The 20334-nt window shown below is 53.3% G+C and overlaps 1 protein-coding gene across 1 annotated transcript in view; it reads right to left on the bottom strand.

The window, feature by feature from the left end:
* Nucleotides 1-4418: 4418 nt before the first annotated feature.
* The window catches only part of LOC129693831 (H-2 class I histocompatibility antigen, Q9 alpha chain-like), a 31751-nt gene continuing 15835 nt past the window's right edge, over nucleotides 4419-20334 (bottom strand). Inside the window, exons 4-8 of the mRNA XM_055630579.1 lie at nucleotides 7197-7460; nucleotides 6750-6854; nucleotides 5598-5627; nucleotides 5263-5310; nucleotides 4419-4623 (exon numbers count right to left, since the gene is read on the bottom strand). Coding sequence (XP_055486554.1) covers nucleotides 5264-5310; nucleotides 5598-5627; nucleotides 6750-6854; nucleotides 7197-7460 — 446 coding nt within the window. The 3' untranslated portion in view covers nucleotides 4419-4623; nucleotide 5263. The remainder of the gene's footprint in view (nucleotides 4624-5262; nucleotides 5311-5597; nucleotides 5628-6749; nucleotides 6855-7196; nucleotides 7461-20334) is intronic.

Here is a 20334-nt window from a genome sequence, read left to right as displayed (position 1 = left end):
ATGTACCCGGATAACTCAGCAATGGTGAAGGGATCATTGTAACTTACATCCAAAAATAGCGTGGCAGTAAATTGCACGGATATGTAACATATCAAATTAACCATCCACAAGAGAATAAAGCTGCCAGATATGGCGAGCAGCAACACGATGGATTTTCTGCGGTTCTCTATCTCTGGGTCAGTGTGCTTCACAATACTGTTGTTTCCAAGTAGTCCGCTCCTCACTCGGTTCGCCATTATAATGTGTCCGATGGTCAGTGAATTAAGCAGCAAGATCAACACATAGGGAGCAAACGGAGTCAATATCGTTTCCAGCCACAGAAATGCGGCCTAAATGGGTAATGTGTAGAAACTTGATTTTACATAGCACGTCCACTCAACGCCACGAACTACCTCCCGTGGTTTGTATATGAAATAGTACGGAATGTTTTCCACAATACTTGTACAAAACACCACCGCTATCACGATAGTCACATTCTTTTCAGTACAATATTTTGTTCGTAGCATTTGATGGCAAATAGCAATAAATCGGTCGAAAGTAAAAGCTACAGTGAGCCACACTGAACAGTCCATGGAAATAAAAATCATGGTTAAAATAAATCTGCAAATAATGGTGAGATTGAAGAAGGAATGTGGAAAATATGCATTAATAATCTGATATAAAATTATACAAATGTAATGACCATCAAGTCAGCGACAGCCATTCCCAGCAGGTAACGAGTGATGCATTTGGAGAGACCGCACTTTCCTCGGAATAAGATCACGATTGCCAACAAATTTGCTGCATAAAACAAATGTATATTAATAATGATATTCGATATGAGAAGCCGAATAGTGATGTTTCATTACCTGGATTAGAATTTATTGTACAATATTTATCTGATAGTTTTAGTGGAAAAATCGGTTGCAATTGTGTCCGTTCGGTCAACTCTGACTAGTGGGTCTGGTCTTTGCAGCGCTGAAGTCAGAATACAGCTGTAGATCAGACACGTCTCTGCTGCAGAACCCTGGACCAAGTACTGAGCGGGAGGTTGGTGTCGCTGAATTGTGCTTTATACGAAGCATGACTGGCTTATATAACGCGGCTCCATTCATTGGCAAAGTGGCCGCCCACCCCGGTTGGAGGTGTCTATAAGGTAAATAATTTTGTTGGATTGTTTCTTCATTCTAAAGATTTGAAATAATGTTTCATTTGGATATAACTGGGAGCAATACATTAATTTATCCTTGTTTTTTTAATCGTTTACTTTGATTGTTTAAAATATTGGAATTATTCCCGGTTATTGAATTCCGTACATACCGCTGACAGGAAGGAATTGCCTAAAGCTCTGGTGACTGTTTTAAATAGGAACTCATGATTCATTATTTGGGATGTTGTCATGGCCAATGCAACACTCCACTTTAAACGACTAACGCCATAGTGATGTCTAGAGCTCGACTCGACTCACGTCGGCAGAAATAACGAGTAAAAATGCAGACAGGCAGCTGTACGGTTGCGGGTTCCGGGCAATGTTGCCAAACCAAGTATCATCCATCTTATTATTACTTACCATTGATTGTACGTCCGCATCGAGTAGAACATTTGCAATTTTTCTCCAGACAGTTATTTATATTTATAGTATTGATTACAAATAGTACAGCGCACCAGCAGGACGTTCGCTCCTCAATGTCTGTATACGTTCAGAAAATCTCCTCTGCCAGGTCGAGATCCAGATCCCTCCATTCCCCGCCTACCCATCGGGGGCAGATTATTATCTCAATGGGATTAGGTTAGGTAAGGGGGGGGGGGGGGGAGGGGGGGGGTACAGCGAGACCCGAGTGTCCTTGTACACCGGTCACTGAAAGTTGGCGTGCAGGTACAGCAGGCAGTGAAGAAAGCTAATGGAATGTTGGCCTTCATAACAAGAGGATTTCAGTATAGGAGTAAAGAGGTTCTTCTGCAGTTGTATGGGGTTCTGGTGAGACCACATCTGGAATATTGTGTACAGTTTTGGTCTCATAATTTGAGGAAATTGTGATTGAGGCAGTGCAGCGTAGGTTCACGAGTTTCATCGCTGTGATAGAGGGACTGTCATATGATGAAAGATTGAAAAGACGGCTTGTATTCACTGGAGTTTAGAAGGATGGGCATCTTATACAAACGTATAAAATTATAAAAGGACTGGACAGGCTAGATGCAGGAAAATGTTCCCAATGTTGGGGAAGTCCAGAACCAGGGGCCACAGTCTCAGAATAAAGGGGAGGTCATTCAAAACTGAGATAAGAAAAAAAAATCACCCTGAGAGTTGTGAATTTGGCGAATTCTCTGCCACAGTGGAGACCAATTCACTAGATGAATTTAAAATATAGATAGAGCACTTGGGGGTAGCGGAATCAAGGAACATGGGGAAAGGTAGGCACGGGTTACGGATTGTGGATGATCAGCCATGATCACACTAAATGTGGATGCAGGCTCGAAGGGCCAAATAGTCTCCTTCTGCAACTATTTTAAATATTTCTACCACCCATTCGATCTCTCCAGAGATGCTGCCTGCCTCGCCGAGTTACCGCAGCATTTTTTTGTGAGGACACAAACCTGTCCTCTGTCCCCTAGACCCGGCACGTATATTTTTGTATCAGAGTGAGACTGATCTGAAGAAGGGTTTCGGCCCGAAATGTTGCCTATTTCCTTCGCTCCATAGATGCTGCTGCACCCGCTGAGTTCCTCCAGCACTTTTGTCTACCTTCGATTTTCCAGCATCTGCAGTTCCTTCTTAAATATTTCAGGATTGGTTGTCTTGTCGACAAACAAACCATTCACATTAATTTTCCACATGTGAACCCAGACATGTGTCTATTTCTATTTTGCCGCCTCACACAATCAGCTGAATTAGATCAATTGAACACAACGGGAAAACAGATGTGAATTCATTTGAAATTCGACATTAACGTCATCAAAAGCAACACATCAATTCCATAGACATGTGCATGAAACTTGCTCGCAATAACAAGTTTTACCCGGTTTTAAATGGTTTACCAGGTACTCCAATTGTTCCAAGAATGGGGTAGTAAATTCGTTCAATCTGTAAAATTACGGGTCTCTCCATCTTTTGAGGAATGATATCCTGTTCCACCCGGTAATATGCCTTGACCTTAAATAATGCCGTATTTATATATAGAAGAAGCCTCTGGTCAGTCAAGAACTATTTCCAGGTTTGAAGTGTGTAAGATTAGAGGACATTGGTGAAGAAGGTTTCAAGGAAACGGGCGGATAAAGTGACTTCACACACATGTTGATGGGTGCCTGGACCGCGTTGCCAGGGGGTGGAGGTCAAGGCTGATACGGAAGCGGCGTTTAATAGGCTGCTCGATTGGCACATGGGTATTCTTGGTTAAGAAAATCGAGAACATCGGAAATTTTGGAATTCAGAAAACTGGAAAGCTGCTCTAACTTACTGAAATGGCAACAGATAAATCAACGATGAATAACAAGATGGTGACATCAAAACTGAAACGTATTAACAGGAAATGGTTCATTTCCCTTTCCGCTCGTCAGAACTAATGTGCCATCTCCGATAGGCTGCGTCCACATGAGTTAGCAGGAGGCAGGGACAAGAACATGTGTTTCATTATCTGTACAATTTGTTGCAGATAGTTAAAGATAGAAACATCACCCATTCCTTTTCTCCAGAGATGCTGCCTGGCCCGCTCAGTTAAGGGCCTGTCCTACGAGCATGCGACTGCTCCCCTCCCCATGGCCGTGATCCCTCAGCCCCCCAATTGACGTGACCCCCACTCTCCCAACGTCCGTAACCCCCACCCCTCAACCCCAGTAACCCCCCACCCCCCCAACCCCAGTAACCCCCACCCCAACCCCAGTAACCCCCACCCCAATCCCTGTGACCCCCATCCCCCAATCCCAGTAACCCCCAACCCCCAAGACAGACCCTCAATCCCCGTGACCCCTCACCCCCCAATCTCCGTGACCCCCATCCCCCCATCCCCGTGACCCACCACCCCCCCCCCAATCACCACACACAAACAGCCACGGACAAACAGCTGTAGAACACACTGGATTTTATTGAACATTTATGTGGCGACAGTGAAGCAGAACACGCCCCCCCCCCCCCCCCCCCAGCAAAGAATCACATTTCCTGATTCGCCCCGCCCCCCCCCCCTAACGCCAGGAACGCCCCCCGAGTGGCTCCGGGCCTCGGGTCAACCACCGCTGCAACGCTCCAGCTGTGATTCCCACCAGATGCTGATCGGCACTGTTCCCCCCCAGAACCCCGTCAATGCAGGAACATTATGGGTGCCGTCATTGAAATGGAGCAGCGACCCACCGAGCGAAGCGCCAAAGTCCAAAATCACCAAATCAGCTGTATGATGCCTCCATTGCTCACACCTCCCCCCCCTCTTTTCCCCCTCCCCCCCCAGCAGCCCCCAGTGCAGTCATTAAATGAGCAGCGACCCACAGAGCGAAGCGCAAAGTCCAAATCACCAAATCAGCTGTAGATGCGCTCATTGCTCACCCCCCCCCCCCCCCCCCCCCCCCCCCCCCCCTCCCAACAGCAGAAACCCCGCAAACATGTCCCGCTCTCCACCGACGCTCCTGCACCCGGGGCGGCGGCGGGACACGGCGGCCCTGGGTGAGACAGATACAGAGAGTTAGTTACCGAGCGACACAAGCCCCACCCGTGTAGCAGCAGTACTGAACCCCGCCCCCTGCCGGCAATACACTCCCCCAGCACCACAGGACAGAACAGCACAACAACAGGCCCTTCGGCCCACATTGGCTGTGCCGACCATGCTGCCGACACCAACTATCTGACTGCGCGTCACCCCCCCCCCCCCCCTCCCCGCATGTCCACGTGTCCATCCACAAGTCTCTTTAATGTCACTGTCGTGTCAGTGTCGCGCCCCCCCCCCCCCCATCCCTTCAATTATCAGCAATAAAACCAACCCGCCCTCCCCGGATTAACTCCCCCCCCGGGAATACACCCCCCACCCCTCACTGGATATAATAACGCACCCCCCCCCCCCCCACACACACACACACACTGCAGGCATAAACCTCCCCTCAACCCCCACCCCACTATATACACACAAACGGTAGCCCCCCCCCCCCCCCCCCGCAACGGGGCATTAAACCCACAGCTCCCCCGTCGGGAATACCCCCCCCCCCCCCCCCCCACACCCACCGGGAATTATACCGACTGCTCCCACTCCCTCCATCAGAATAAACGCCACCCCCACAGGGTTTGCGGGGGGTCCCAGTTCCTACCTCAGGCTGGAGCAGAGGAGTTTGATGAGTTTTCCCCGCGCTCTGAGGCTGCGGAGGGAAGGAGCGACGTTACACGTCAACTGGCGACGCCGTGGGTGCAGTGAGGCGCGGACAGACGGACACGCGCACACACACGAGCACGGGGACACAAGGACTCGCGCGGACACGTACACGTGGCGGGGACGCGCACAGACGGTCACAGCGCACACACGTGGACAGATACGCAAGAGTCACACTGACGCGCACAAAAATACACGGACACACACAGACACACACAGACACACACGGACACGCGTAGATGCACACGGACGTGCGCACACACACACAGTACTTACTCTTGGTGGCATTGTAGCCGCTCTTCCCCGCTGTAAAACACAGAGACAGTTGTCATCCCTCAGCTCTCAACCCAATCACACAGCGGACACGGGCTGGGCTGTGACCGGGAAGAGTGGGACAAGAGCTGGGCCGGCTTCCACACCGGCCCCCACACTGCCCCCACACACACACACCCACACCGGCCCCCACACCCACACCGGCCCCCACACCCACACCGGCCCCCACACCCACACCCACACCGGCCCTCACACCCACACCCACACCGGGCCCCCACACCCACACCCACACCGGCCCTCACACCCACACCCACACCGGCCCCCACACCCACACTGCCCCCAACACCCACACCGGCCCCCACACCCACACCGGCCCCCACACCGGGCCCCCACACCCACGCCGGCCCCCACACCCACACCGGCCCCCACACCCACACCCACCCCCACACCGGCCCCCACACCCACACCGGCCCCCAACACCCACACCGGCCCCCACACCCACACCGGCCCTCACACCACACCCACACCGGCCCCCACACCCACACCCACACCGGCCCCCACACCCACACCCACACCCACACCGGCCCCCACACCCACACCCACACCGGCCCCCACACCCACACCCCACACCGGTCCTCACCCCCACACCCACACCGGCTCCCACACCCACAACGGCCCCCACCCCCCACCGGCCGGCTCCACACACCCACACCGCCCCCACACCCACAACGGCTCCCACACCCACAAGGGCCCCCCCCCCACCACCGGCCCCCACACCCACAACGGCCCCCACCCCCACACCGGCTCCCACACCCACACCGGCCCCCCACACTGCCCCCACCCCCACCCCGGCCTCACCCCCCACACCCACCACACCCCCACCCCACCCCCCCCCACACCACCGGCCCCCACCCCCCACACCGGCCCCCACCCCCACACCGGCCCCCACCCCCACACCCGCCCCCACACCCACACGTCCCCCAACGGTCTGGGGAGGGAGTGGGGAGGAGATGGGAAACAGAGGAAACAACGCAACGTCTTGTATCAGAAGAGGCGGGGGTCGGGGACAGGTTGAGGGGCATGTGTTGGGGGGAGGGGGGGGGGGGGGGGGTTGAGCAGTGGACGCCCCTCCACTGTTTCCCCCCCCACTCCTACCTTGTTTCTTCTTCCAGTAGAGGACTCCCCCCACAACCGCGGCCACCAGCACCAGGACAACCAGCACGAGGACAATGGTCATCACGTTGCTGCCCGACTTGTGGACTGTCCCAGATACACAAACACAGGTGGATGAGAGACAGCGCGACCGGGTCCCGGATGCCCCTCCCCCCCAATCTCTCCTTCCCCTAGTCTCACTCACTCCCCCCCCCTTCTCTCCCCCTCATCTCCCCCCCCCCCCGAGCTGCTTCCCTCCTCACCCACCTGCCCTGAAAGCTACCCCACCCCTCCTCACCAACTCTACCACCCTTTCCCATCTCAAAAATCTCCCCCTCCAATCTCCAGCTTTCCACCCCCCCTCACCCAGTCCTCTATTTCCTAACCCTCCCCTTTCCTCCCTCCGATCTCACGCTCCCCTCTTTCTTGCCACCCTCCCCACGCACTCACCCAGGAAGACCTCGAGGGGCTCGGACAGCCCCGGGTGCTCCACAAGACAGGGGAGCGGGGCCGTGTCCCCGGGCTCCACGTGGACCCAGCGGCGCTGCTGGAAGGTGCCGTCGTGGTTGGGCAGCGTCCCGTGGGAGCGGCTCTCATCCAGGACCAGGCCGTCCCGCACCAGGTTCACCTCGATGGAGCGCGGGTAGAAGCCCGTGGTGAAACAACACACGCGGCTCCCATCCCCCGACAGGAAGATGCTCACCTCCGGCTGAACTGTGTGGAGAGGCTCAGTGAGGGGGAGACGGTGAGGGGGGAGACAGTGAGGGGGGAGACAGTGAGGGGGAGACAGTGAGGGGGAGCAGTGAGGGGGGGGGACATTGTGGGGGGGCAGTGAGGGGGGAGACAATGAGGGGGGAGACAGTGAGGGGGGACAGTGAGGGGGGACAGTGAGGGGGGACAGTGAGGGGGGACAGTGAGGGGGGAGACAGTGAGGGGGGAGACAGTGAGGGGGGACAGTGAGGGGGGGAGACAGTGAGGGGGAGACAGTGAGGGGGAGACAGTGAGGGGGGAGACAGTGAGGGGGAGACAGTGAGGGGGGGAGACAGTGAGGGGGAGACAGTGAGGGGGAGACAGTGAGGGGGAGACAGTGAGGGGGAGACAGTGAGGGGGGAGACAATGAGGGGAGGACAGTGAGGGGGGACAGTGAGGAGGGGACAGTGAGGGGGAGACAGTGAGGCGGGACAGTGAGGGGGGGACAGTGAGGGGGAGACAGTGAGGGGGGAGACAGTGAGGGGGGACAGTGAGGGGGGGCAGTGAGGGGGAGACAGTGAGGGGGACAGTGAGGGGGGGGACAGTGAGGGGGAGACAGTGAGGGGGGACAGTGAGGGGGGACAGTGAGGGGGGGACAGTGAGGGGGGACAGTGAGGGGGGACAGTGAGGGGGGGACAGTGAGGGGGGGACAGTGAGGGGGGGGACAGTGAGGGGGGGACAGTGAGGGGAGACAGTGACAGTGAGGGGGGACAGTGAGGGGGGAAGTGAGGGGGGACAGTGAGGAGGGGGGACAGTGAGGGGGGACAGTGAGGGGGGGGGGGACAGTGAGGGGGGACAGTGAGGGGGGACAGTGAGGGGGGACAGTGAGGGGGGACAGTGAGGGGGAGCAGTGAGGGGGGGCAGTGAGGGGGGGCAGTGAGGGAGGAGACAGTGAGGGGGGGAAAGTGAGGGGGGTAGACAGTGAGGGGTAGACAGTGAGGGGGAGACAGTGAGGGGGGAGACAGTGAGGGGAGAGACAGTGAGGGGGAAGCAGTGAGGGGGGACAGTGAAGGGAGGACAAAGGTCAAGGGGAGTACAGCGGGAGTGGAGGAGGCGACAGATGGGGAGATAGAGAGGGTAGACAGTGAGAATGGGGTGAAGGACAAGGGGGAGAAGAACATGGAGAGAGGGGACGGATATAGGGGAGGACAGAGATAGTAGAGAGGACAGAGAGAGGGAGGAGATAGCGGGGGGGGAGGCGGAGAGGGGGGCAGAAAGAGGGGAGGACAGTGAACGGGGGGTAGAGAGAGGGGGGTACAGAGAAGGGGAGGGCAGAGAGAGGGGGAGGGAAGAGAGAGGGGGAGGACAAAAAGGGGGGGGATTAGAAGGGAACAGAGGGGGAGAACAGAGAGAGGGGCGGACAGAGAGGGTGGACCGAGAGAGCGGCGGAGGAACCTCTCTCTGTCTATTGCTATTGAGGGAGTGCAGCTTAGATTTACGAGGTAAATTCGCGGGATGGAGGGACTGTCATATGAAGAGAGAATGGAGCAGCTGTGCTTGTACACTCTGGAGTTTAGAGAGGATCTTAGTGAAACATATAAGATTATTAAGGGTTTGGAAGGAGTAGAAAGGTGACCCACAGCCCCATTTATATCAACGGGTCGGTTGAAAGGGTCAAGAGCTTCAAATTCCTGGGTGTGCACATCTCTGAAGATCTTTCCTCGTCCAAGAACACTAATGCAATTATCAAAAAAGCTCATCAGCGCTTCTACTTCCTGAGAAGATTACGGAGAGTCGGTTTGCCAAGGAGGACTCTCTCTAACTTCTACAGGTGCACAGTAGAGAGCATGCTGACCGGTTGCATCATGGCTTGGTTCACCAATTTGAGCGCCCTGGAGAGGAAAAGACTACAAAAAGGAGTAAACACTGCCCAGTCCATCATCGGCTCTGACCTTCCTTCCATCGAGGGGATTTATCGCAGTCGCTGCCTCAAAAAGGCTGGCAGTATCATCAAAGACCCACACCATCCTGGCCACATACTCATCTCCCTGCTACATTCAGGTAGAAGGTACAGGAGCCTGAAGACTGCAACAACCAGGTTCAGGAATAGCTACTTCCCCACAACCATCAGGCTATTAAACCTGGCTCGGACAAAACTCTGATTATTAATAACCACTTTCTGTTATTTGCACTTTATCAGTTTATTTATTCATGTGTGTATATATTTATATCATGGTATATGGACACACTGATCTGTTTTGTAGTAAATGCCTACTATTTTCTGTGTGCTTAAGCAAAGCAAGAATTTCATTGTCCTATACAGGGACACATGACAATAAACTCACTTGAACTTGAACTTGACTCGCACATGTTTCCGATCTTGGGGGGGGAGGGGGGGTCCAGAACCAAGGGCCACAGTTTAGGAATAAGGAGTGACTTATTTAGAACGGAGACGAGGAAACATGGTTTTCACAGGGTCTGTGGAATTCTCTGCCTAAGTGGAGGCCGGTGCTCTGGATACTTTCAAGACAGAGTTAGATAGAGCTCTTAAAGATAGCAGGATATGGGGAGATGGCAAGAATGGAGTACTGATTGTGGATGATCAGCCATGATCATATTGAATGGCGTTTCTGGCTTGAAGGGCCAAATAGCCTACTCCTGCACCTGTTGTCTATTGACAAAGAGAGGGGCGACGGACAGACAGATAGGGGCGGGGGAAGAGGGTGGAAGACAAAGAGAGAAGGTACTACACGCAAGGCTGCTGAGGAAGAAGAGAGCCCATGGTATTAAAGGGCAGATATTAACATGGACGGCAGGTTGGCTGGATGGTAGAAGATAAAGAGTGGCTATAAATGTGTTTTTGTCTAGTTGGCTGCCAGTGACTAGTGGATATCCGCAGGGGTCGGTGCTGGGGATGCTACTCTTCACGTTGTATATTAATGATTTGGACGAATGGATTGAAGGTTTTGTGGCAAAGTTTGCGGATCAAACGAAAATATATGGAGGGGCAGGTAGTGTAGAGTGTGGGAAGAGGAGTGGCAAATGGAATATAGTGCAGTAAAGTGGTCATTATTTTTTGTAGTTGGAATAAAGGTGTAGACTATTTTATAAAAATGGAGAGAATCCAGAAATCGGAGGTGCAGCGGGACTTGGGAGTGCTGGTACAGGATTCCCACAAAGTTAACCTGCAAGTCGAATCGATAAGAAAGGAAGCAAACACCAATGCTAGCAGTTATTTCAAGAGGCCTTGTATGCAAAAACAGAGATCTAATGCTGAGGCTCTACAAGGCGGTGGTCAGGCCACATTTGGCATATTGTTAGCAAATGTGCGCACCGTATGTGAGGAAGGATGTGCTGACTCTGGAGAGGGTCCAATGGAGGTTTACAAGAATGGTTCCAGGAATGAGAAAGTTAACCTATGACTGTTCATCGGCACTGGGGCTGGACTCACTGGAGTTTAGAAGCATGAGGGAGGACCTCATTGAAACGTGCGGAATAGTGAAAGGCTACGATAGAGTGGATGTAGAGAGTGGGTTTCCACTAGTGGGAGAGTCCAGGACCAGAGATCATTGGCTCAGAATTAAAGGTCGTTCATTTAGGAAGGAAATAAACTGAAATGTCTTTAGTCAGAGGATGGTGAATCTGTAGAATTCATTGTTACAGAGGCTGTGGGGGCCGTCAGTGGATATTTTTAAGGCTGAGATGGATAGATTCTATAGTAGGAGTGTCAGAGGTTATAGTGAGAAGGCAGGAAAATGGGGTTAGGAGGGAGAAATAGATCAGCCATGACGCAATGGCGGAGTAGATTTGATGGGCCGAATTCTACTAGTCATGATAGAGAAGGGGGGGAGGGAGAGAGAAGAGGACAGTGGGGGTGAGAGGCGGCAGATAGGGGGAGAGAGAAATGGGAGAGGAGAGAGAGATGGGGGGGGGGACAGATGGGGGGAGTGAGGGGAGATAGGGAGGAAGAGGGGTGAGGAGGGGGAGAGATGGGGGAAAAGAGGGGGGAGAGGGGGGAGAGATGGAAGGGGAGAGAGAGGGGGGGGGGGAGAGATAGGGGAGGAGAGAGGGGCAGAGCCGGGGGAACGAAATAAAAAGATGGGCGTGAGAGATGGGGGGAGATGGAGGTGAGAGAAAGGAGAGGGAGAGGGGGGGGGGGCAGGGGGAGGGGAGGGAAGAGTGAAGAGTGGGGAGAGGAGCGAGAGGGGGAGAGAGACAGGGGGAGAGAGGAGAGAGGGAGGAGAGAGAGGAGGAGAGAGGGGGATAGAAGAAGGGAAAGGGGGAGAGAGAGAGAGAGAGGGGGGAGAGGGAGCGGGGAGAGATATAGAGAGGAGAGAGTGAGAGGGGGGGGAGAGAGATGAAGAGGGTGAGGAGGGGAGTGAAAGAGAGGGGGGAGAGGAATGGAGGAGGAGAGAGGGGGGAGAGAGGGGGAGAGAGAGGAAGAGGAGAAGGGAGAGTCGGAGAGGCGAAAAGAGGGGGGAGGAATAGAGAGGGGGGGAGGGAGAGAGAGGGGGGAGAGAGAGAGAGAGAGAGAGAGAGAGAGAGAGAGAGAGAGAGAGAGAGAGAGAGAGAGAGAGATTGATAGGGATAGGGAGCGGTGGAGAGAGAGAGAGGGGGAGAGAAGAGGAGGGTGAGGGAGGGGGGGGGAGGGAGAGACAGAGAGGGGAGAGTGAGAGGGTGGGAGAAAGAGATGTGGAAGAGAGAGAGGTGAGGAGAGAGAGAGGGGGGGGAGAGAGAGGGAAAGAGAGAGAGGGAAAGAGAGAGGGTGTGAGGGCGGAGTGAGATAGCACCTTTCAACAACAAGGTAATTCAAAGTGCTTTACTTAAAACATTAAAAGCATTGGAAGGAAACATAAAATGAGCGGGAGAGAGTGGAGCGGGAGAAGGGGAGAGGCAGTGGCAGAGAGGGAGAGATAGAGGGGGAGGGAGAGGGGGAGAAAGGGAGGGAGAGAGGGTGAGAGTGGGGTAGGGAGGGGTAGAGTGTAGTAGAGAGAGGAATTAGAGAGAGAGAGAGGGGAGAGAGATTGTGAGATAGAGGGAGTGTGAAAGGGAGGGGTTGTTGCAGAGAAGGGGAGAGGGGGGGAGAGAGTGAGGCAAAATAGATGTGAAGCAGAAGGGGGAAGAGAGAGACGAGACAGAGAGAGAGGTTGGAGAGAGAGAGAGAGGTGGGAGGGAGAAGGGGAGAGGGAGAGGAGCCAAGAGAAAGAAATGAGGAAAAGAGAGGAGACTGAGAGAGGAGTGAGAGAGAGAGGAGAGAGAGAGAAGATAGAGAGAGAATAGAGAGTGAGGAGGGAGAGAGAAAAAATGGCGAAGCGAGAGAGAGAAAGTGAAGAAAGAGATTGTAGTGAACAAGTGGAGAAAGAGGGGGAGGGAGGGGAGGAGAGAGAGAGGGAAAGGGGAGAGGAGGATGGGGAGGGAGAGAGGGAAGGGGAGAGGGGGAGAAAGAGAGATAGAGGGAGGGGAGAGAGGGAGGGAGAGAGAGAGAGGGGAGATGGAGAGAGAGAGAGAGAGAGGAGAGAGAGAGAGGAGAGAGAGAGAGAGAGAGAGAGAGAGAGAGAGAGAGAGAGAGATAGAGAGAGCGAGAGAGAGAGAGAGGGAGAGAGGGGGAGAGGGAGAAAGATGGAAGAGAGAGAGAGAGAGAGGAGGGGGGCAGTGAGAGAGAGGAGAAAGAGAGGGAGAGAGGTGGGGGGAGGGAGGGGAGGGGGGGGGGGGGGGGGAGGGGGGGGGGGGGGGGGGGGGAGGGGGGGGGGGGGGGGGGGGGGGGGGGGGAGGGAGGGGGAAGAGAGAGGGGAGGGAGGGGGGGGAGAGAGAGAGAAGGAGAGAGATGGGGAGTGAGAAGAGGAGGAGGAGAGAGGAGGAGGGGAGGGGGGGAGGAGAGAGAAAGATGAGAGGGAGGGGGGGGAATGAGGGTAAAGGGTGGAGAGAGAATTGGAGGAAGAGGAGGGAGAGAGGGAGAGGAGGAGGGAGAAAAAGAGGGGGAGAGAATGAGAGGGGAAGAGAGAGGAAGGGAGGGGAAAGGAGAAGAGAGAGGGGAGAGGGGGAGAGGGGAAGGGAGGGGAGAAGGAGGGGGGAAGGGGAGAGGGAGGGGAGGAGAGAGGGAGGGAGAGAGGTGGAGGGGGAGAGAGAGAGAGAGGGAGGGAGAGGGAGGAGGGAGAGAGAGAGAGAGAGATGGAGAGACGGAGAGAGAGGGAGAGAGACGGAGAGGGAGAGAGAGAGAGAGAGAGAGAGAGAGAGAGAGAGAGAGAGAGAGGAGAGAGAGAGAAAGGGGAGAGAGAGAGGAGGGAGAGAGAGAGAGAGAGGAGAGAGAGGAGAGAGAGAGAGAGAGAGAGGGGAGAGGGAGAGAGAGAGAGAGAGGGGGAGAGGGGGAGAGAGGGGAGAGAGAGAGGAGAGGAGAGAGAGAGGGAGAGAGAGAGAGAGAGGAAAGAGAGAGAGAGAAAGAGAGAGAGAGAGAGAGAGAGAGAGAGAGGGAGAGAGAGAGGGGAGAGAGAGAGGGGGGGAAAGGGGGGAGAAAGTGAGGGGAAAAGGAGAGAGAGGGGAGGAGGAGAGGAGAGAGAGGAGAGAGGGGGAGGGGAGAGTGGGGCAGATAGAGGGGGGAGATAGAGGGGGGAGAGGAGGAGGAGAGGGGAGGGAGAGAAAGGGGGATGAGAGAGGGGAGGGAGTGAGAGAGGGGGGGGGGGGGAGGGGGTGGGAAAGATGGCGAGAGAGAGAGGTGAGGGTGGAGAGAGGGGGGGGTAGTTAGGGGGACAAAGGGGCAAGAGAGCGGGGACAGAGTGAGAGACGCGGGAGAGGTAGGCGGGGAGAAGTGAGATGGGGGTGAGGGCGAGAGAGAGGGCTGGAGAGAGAGAAGGGGAGAGAGACAACGGCGAGAGAGAGGGAGAGAGAGAAGGAGAGAGGGAGAGAGAGAGAGAGAGAGAGAGAGAGAGAGAGAGAGAGAGAGAGGTAGAGGGAGAAAGAAGATGAGAGGAAGTGGGTGAGTGTGTGAGAGGGAGGGAGAGAGAAAGAGAAGGTGGAGATAGAGCGGTGAGAGAGGGGAAGAATGGTGGCCGATTAGGAAAGGGGTAGAAACAACGAGACCTGGGTGTCATGGTACACCAGTCATTGAAAGTAGGCATGCAGGTGCAGCAGGCAGTGAAGAAGGCGAATGGTATGTTAGCATTCATAGCAAAAGGATTTGAGTATAGGAGCAGGGAGGTTCTACTGCAGTTGTACAGGGTCTTGGTGAGACCACTCCTGCAGTATTGCATACAGTTTTGGTCTCCTAATCTGAGGAAAGACATTGTTGCCATAGAGGGAGTACAGAGAAGGTTCAGGGGGGAGGGGGGGGAGAGAGAGGGGGGAGAGAGAGAGAAGAGAGAGTGGGGGAAAGAGAGAGGGGGAGGAGAGGAGGGGGAGAGATGGGAGAGGGGGAGAGAGCAGGGGGGTGGAGGGGGCAAGAGGAGGGGAGATGATGATTGAGTTTGTTTGGGGATGGGGAGGTGGGAGAGGGAGAGAGGATGGGGGAAGATGGGAGAGAAAGGGATACTAGAGGGAGACTTGGTGAGAGGGGGAGAGAGGTGGGAGGGGGGGGAAACATGGTGGGGGGGAAATGGGAGGTAGAGGGGAGGGAGGATGGCAAAGGGGGGGGAGAAAGGGGAGAGGGGACAGATAGGGGAGAGGAGAGGGGTGTGGGGGGGGGGGTGAGGTTGTGAGCGAGGCGGGGCGAGGGGGGGAGTAAGAGAGTGAAGGGGAATGCAGAGGGGGAAGAGAGAAGGGGAGGGAGAGAGGGGAGGCAGGGGAGGATAGAGAGAAAGGCTGCGAGAAAGGGAAAAGAACAAGGAGGGAAGAAAGAGATACCGCCTGGGGAGGGAGGAGGGAGACGGGGTGGTGGAGAGAGAGAGGAGGAGAGGGGGGGGAGAGGGGGAGAGAGGGGAGAGAAAGGGGGAGAGGTGGGGAGTAGTAAGGGAGAGGGAGGAGGGGAAGAGGAGGACAGAGAATGAGGGGAGATAGTGTGAGAGAAAGAAAGAGGGGGGGGCGGTGAAGTGCTGTAGAGAGGGAGGGGAGAGAGAGAGGGGTGGAGAGAAGGGAGGGGGGGGGGGGGAGAGGGGGATTGGGGGGGAATTGAGATAGGGGAAATAGAGAGAGGGGGAGGGGGAAGAGAGAGGGTGGAGAAAGAATGGGAAGAGCTAGAGAGGGGGAGCGAGCGAGAAGATAGAGAGGGGGTACATATAGAGGGGGAGAGTGAGAGGTGGGTGAGAGAGGAAATAGAAGGGGAGAGAGTGGGGAGAGAAGGGGGAGAGAGAGGGAGTAGTGAGAGAGGGTTAAGAACGAGGAAAGGTTGCGAGAGAGGGGGGGGAGATGCTGGGAGGCAAGGCGGGTAGAGGGGGAGGGGAGAGAGAGAGGAGGAGAGGGGAGAGGAGGGGGGAGAGGGAGCGGAGAGGTAAGGTGAGAGGGGAGTGGAGAGGGGAGAAGGGATAGGGAAGTGTGAGATGGGAGGGGACAGGGGAGGATGAGAGGATGGAGGGATAGAGTGGGTGACGGGCGGGTTTCGAGCAGAGAGTGGGGGACAGAGGTGGGGGGAGGAGGATAGAGGTGGGAGAGAGAGGCTTTAAGGTGGAAAGAGAGGGGGAAGGAGGGACGGAGAAAGAGATAGGGGGGAGTTGGGAGGAGAGTTAAAGAAAAGGACCAAAAAGGTAACAATCTCAGGGTTACTGCCTGTGCCACGCGACAGTGAGAGTAGGAATGGAGCGAGGTGGAGGATAAATGCGTGGCTGAAAGATTGGTGCAGCGGGCAGGGATTCAAGTTCCTGGATCATTGGGACTTCTTTTGGGGAAGGTGGGACCTGTACAGAAAGGATGCACTTGAACCCGAGGGGGACCAATATCCTGGCGGGGAAATTTGCAAAGGCAGCTGGGGAGACTTTAAACTAGAATGGTTGGGGCGAGCGACTCAAATAGCGAAAGGTAGTAGACAGAATGGGAGACAGGAAGCAGAAATGGGAAGCACTCGGACACAAGAGGAGAAAGAAAAAAAAGGAAATAAACAGAGAATAAGAGGCATCTTAAATGTGCATATTTTAATGCTAGGAGCATTGTAAGAAAAGTGGATGAGCTTAGAGTCTGGATAGACACCTGGAAGTATGATGTTGTGGCGATCAGTGAAACGTGGTTGCAGGAGGGCTGTGATTGGAAACTAAATATTCCATGATTTCGTTGCTTCAGGTGTGATAGAATTGGAGGAGCAAGAGGTGGAGGTGTTGCATTGCTAGTCAGGGAAGATATCACAGCAGTGCTTTGGCAGGATAGATTGGAGGGCTCATCTAGGGAGGCTATTTGGGTGGAACTGAGAAGTGGGAAAGGGGTAGCAACACTTATAGGGGCGTATTATAGACCGCCAAATGGGGATCGAGAATTGGAAGAGCAAATATGTAAGGAGATAGCAGATATTAGTAATAAGCACAAAGTAGTGATTGTGGGAGATTTCAACTTTCCACACATAGACTGGGAAACACATTCTGTAAATGGGTTGGATGGTTTGGAGTTTGTAAAATGTGTGCAGGATATATTTTTGCAGCAATACATAGAGGTACCTACTAGAGGAGGGGCAGTGCTGGACCTCCTGTTAGGAAATGAGACGGGACAGGTGGCGGAGGTATGCGTTGGGGAGCACTTCGGGTCCAGTGATCACAATACCATTAGTTTCAATATAATTATGGAGAGGGTCAGAACTGGACCTAGGGTTGAGATTTTTGATTGGAGAAAGGCTAACTTTGATGAGATGCGAGATGATTTAAAAGGAGTGAACTGGGACATTTTGTTTTATGGGAAAGATGTAGAAGAGAAATGGAGGACATTTAAAGGGGAAATTTTAAGAGTACAGAATCTTTATGTTCCTGTTCGGTTGAAAGGAAACAGTAAAAATTGGAAAGAGCCCTGGTTTTCCAGGGAAATTGGACATCTTGTTCGGAAAAAGAGGGAGATCGACAACAATTATAGGCAGCGTGAAGTAAATGAGGTGCTTGAGGAGTATAAGGAATGTAAAAAGAATCTTAAGAAAGACATTTGAAAAGCTAAAAGAAGATATGAGGTTGCTATGGCAAGTAAGGTGAAAGTAAATCCAAAGGGTTTCTACAGCTATATTAATAGCAAAAGGATAACAAGGGATAAAATTAGTCCATTGGAGAGACAGAGTGGACAGCATTCTGCAGAGCCAAAAGAGACGGGGGAGATATTGAATATTTTTTTTTCTTCGGTATTCACCAAGGAGAAGGATATTGAATTATGTGAGGTAAGGTAAATTACTAGAGTAGCTATGGATACTATGAGTTTCAAAGTAAAAGAAGTACTGACACTTTTGAAAAATATAAAAGTGGATAAGTCTCCAGGTCCTGACAGGATATTCCCTAGGACATTGAGGGAAGTTAGTGTAAAAATAGCTGGGGCTATGACAGAAATATTTCAAATGTCATTAAAAACGGGAATAGTCCCCCAAGGATTGGTGTACTGCGCATGTTGTTCCATTCTTTAAAAAGGGTTCTAATAGTAAACCTAGCAATTATAGACCTGTTAGTTTGACTTCAGTGGTGGGCAAATTAATGGAAAAGATATTTAGAGATAATATATATATAAGCATCTAGATAAACAGGGTCTGATTAGGAACAGTCAACACGGATTTGTGCCTGGAAGGTCATGTTTGATTAATCTTCTTGAATTTTTTGAAGAGGTTACTAGGGAAATTGATGAGGGTAAAGCAGTGGATGTTGTCTATATGGACTTTAGTAAGGCCTTTGACAAGGTTCCTCATGGAAGGTTGGTTAAGAAGGTTCAACTGTTGGGTATAAATGCAGGAATAGCAAGATGGATTCAACAGTGGCTGAATGGGAGACACCAGAGGGTAATGGTGGATGGTTGTTTGTCGGGTTGGAGGCAGGTGACTAGTGGGGTGCCTCAGGGATCTGTGTTGGGTCCTTTGTTGTTTGTCATGTACATCAATGATCTGGATGAAGGTGTGGTAAATTGGATTAGTAAGTATGCGGATGATACCAATATAGGGGGTGTTGTGGATAATGAAGAGGATTTCCAAAGTCTACAGAGTGATTTAGGCCATTTGGAAGAATGGGCTGAAAGATGGCAGATGGAGTTTAATGCTGATAAATGTGAGGTGCTACACCTTGGCAGGACAAATCAAAATAGGACGTACATGGTAAATGGTAGGGAATTGAAGAATGCAGTTGAACAGAGGGATCTGGGAATAACCGTGCATAGTTCCTTGAAGGTGGAATCTCATATAGATAGGGTGGTAAAGAAAGCTTTTGGTGTGCTGGCCTTTATAAATCAGACCATTGAGTATAGAAGCTGGGATGTAATGTTAAAATTGTACAAAGCATTGGTGAGACCAAATCTGGAGTATGGTGTACAATTTTGGTTGCCCAATTATAGGAAGGATGTCAACAAAATAGAGAGAGTACAGAGGAGATTTACTAGAATGTTGCCTGGGTTTCAACAACTAAGTTACAGAGAAAGGTTGAATAAGTTAGGTCTTTATTCTCTGGAGCGCAGAAGGTTAAGGGAGGACTTGATAGAGGTCTTTAAAATGATGAGAGGGATAGACAGAGTTGATGTGGACAAGCTTTTCCCTTTGAGAACAGGGAAGATTCAAACAAGAGGACATGACTTCAGAATTAAGGGACAGACGTTTAGGGGTAATATGAGGGGGAACTTCTTTACTCAGAGAGTGGTAGCGGTGTGGAATGAGCTTCGAGTGGAAGTGGTGGAGGCAGATTCATTGGTATCATTTAAAAAGAAATTGGATAGGCATATGGATGAGAAGGGAATGGATGGTTATGGTACGAGTGCAGGCAGGTGGGACTAAGGGAAAATAATTGTTCGGCATGGAATTGTAGGGCCGAGATGGCCTGTTTCCGTGCTGTAATTGTTATATGCTTATATGGTTATAGGGTGAGAGAGGAGAGAGAGCGGGATAGAGTGAGGGGGAGATAGAATGGGGTAGAGAGGAAGGGAGGAAGGGATGAGGGTGGAGAGAGAGGGAATAGGGGCAAGAGAGGGGGCCAGAGTGGGAGCGAGTGTGGGAAGGAGAGAGTGGGGGAAGGAGGGGAGGGTGGGGAGGGAGAGATAGAGTAGGTAAACAGCAGGCGATGGACGGGTTTCGAACGAAGTGGGGGGAGAGGGGAGAGAGAGAAGTGGAGAGAGTGGGGAGAGAGAGGGGTGATAGAGAGAGAGGGGAGAGAGGGAGTGGGATGGAGAGTGGGATTGAGAGGCGGGAAAAGGGGGAACGGGGAGAGTGTTGGGGAGTCAGAGGGGCGAGGGTGAGAGATAGGGTGGTGGATAGAGAGGTAGAGATTGATAAAGGTGGGAGAGAGAGGGCGGAAGGGAGGGGGGTAGACAGAGAGGGATAGTGAGGGAGGGAGAGAGAGGGTGCAAAAGAGGGGATGAGAGGGTGGGAGGAAGGACGTGAGAGGGGGAAGGGGAGTGTCAGAGGGAAGCGGTGTGGAGCGGGAGAGATAGGGGGCGAGAATGAGTGAAGGGCGGACATTGGGGGAGAAAAGGGGAGCGAGGTGGAGGGATAGAGGGTATGGAGAGAGAGGAGGTAGAGGGGAAGAGACAGGGGGAAAGCGGGGGGGAGGAGTAGTAGAGAGAGGAGGAGGAAGATGGGATATGGGGGGGGGGGGTTGAAATGGGGGAAAAGGTGGAAGAGAGGAGAAAGAGAGAGCGGAGATACAGAGATGGGGAGAGGAAGAGGGGAAAGAGAGAGAGCGGGATAGATAAAAAGGGGGAGAGAGGAGTGAGGTGAGAGAGCGGGAAGAGAGGGGAGAGAGAGTAGGGGAGGGGGAGAGAGTGAGAAATGGGCGGGAAGTGAGCGGAGAGTGAGGGGAGAGAGGGGGAAGAGAGAGTGGGTAAGAGT

Source organism: Leucoraja erinacea, unplaced genomic scaffold (genome assembly GCF_028641065.1).
Source record: "Leucoraja erinacea ecotype New England unplaced genomic scaffold, Leri_hhj_1 Leri_439S, whole genome shotgun sequence".
Taxonomy (NCBI): Eukaryota; Metazoa; Chordata; class Chondrichthyes; order Rajiformes; family Rajidae; genus Leucoraja; species Leucoraja erinaceus.
Note: the sequence above shows the minus strand (reverse complement) of the source record. Positions and strands in the feature narration are given on the sequence as shown.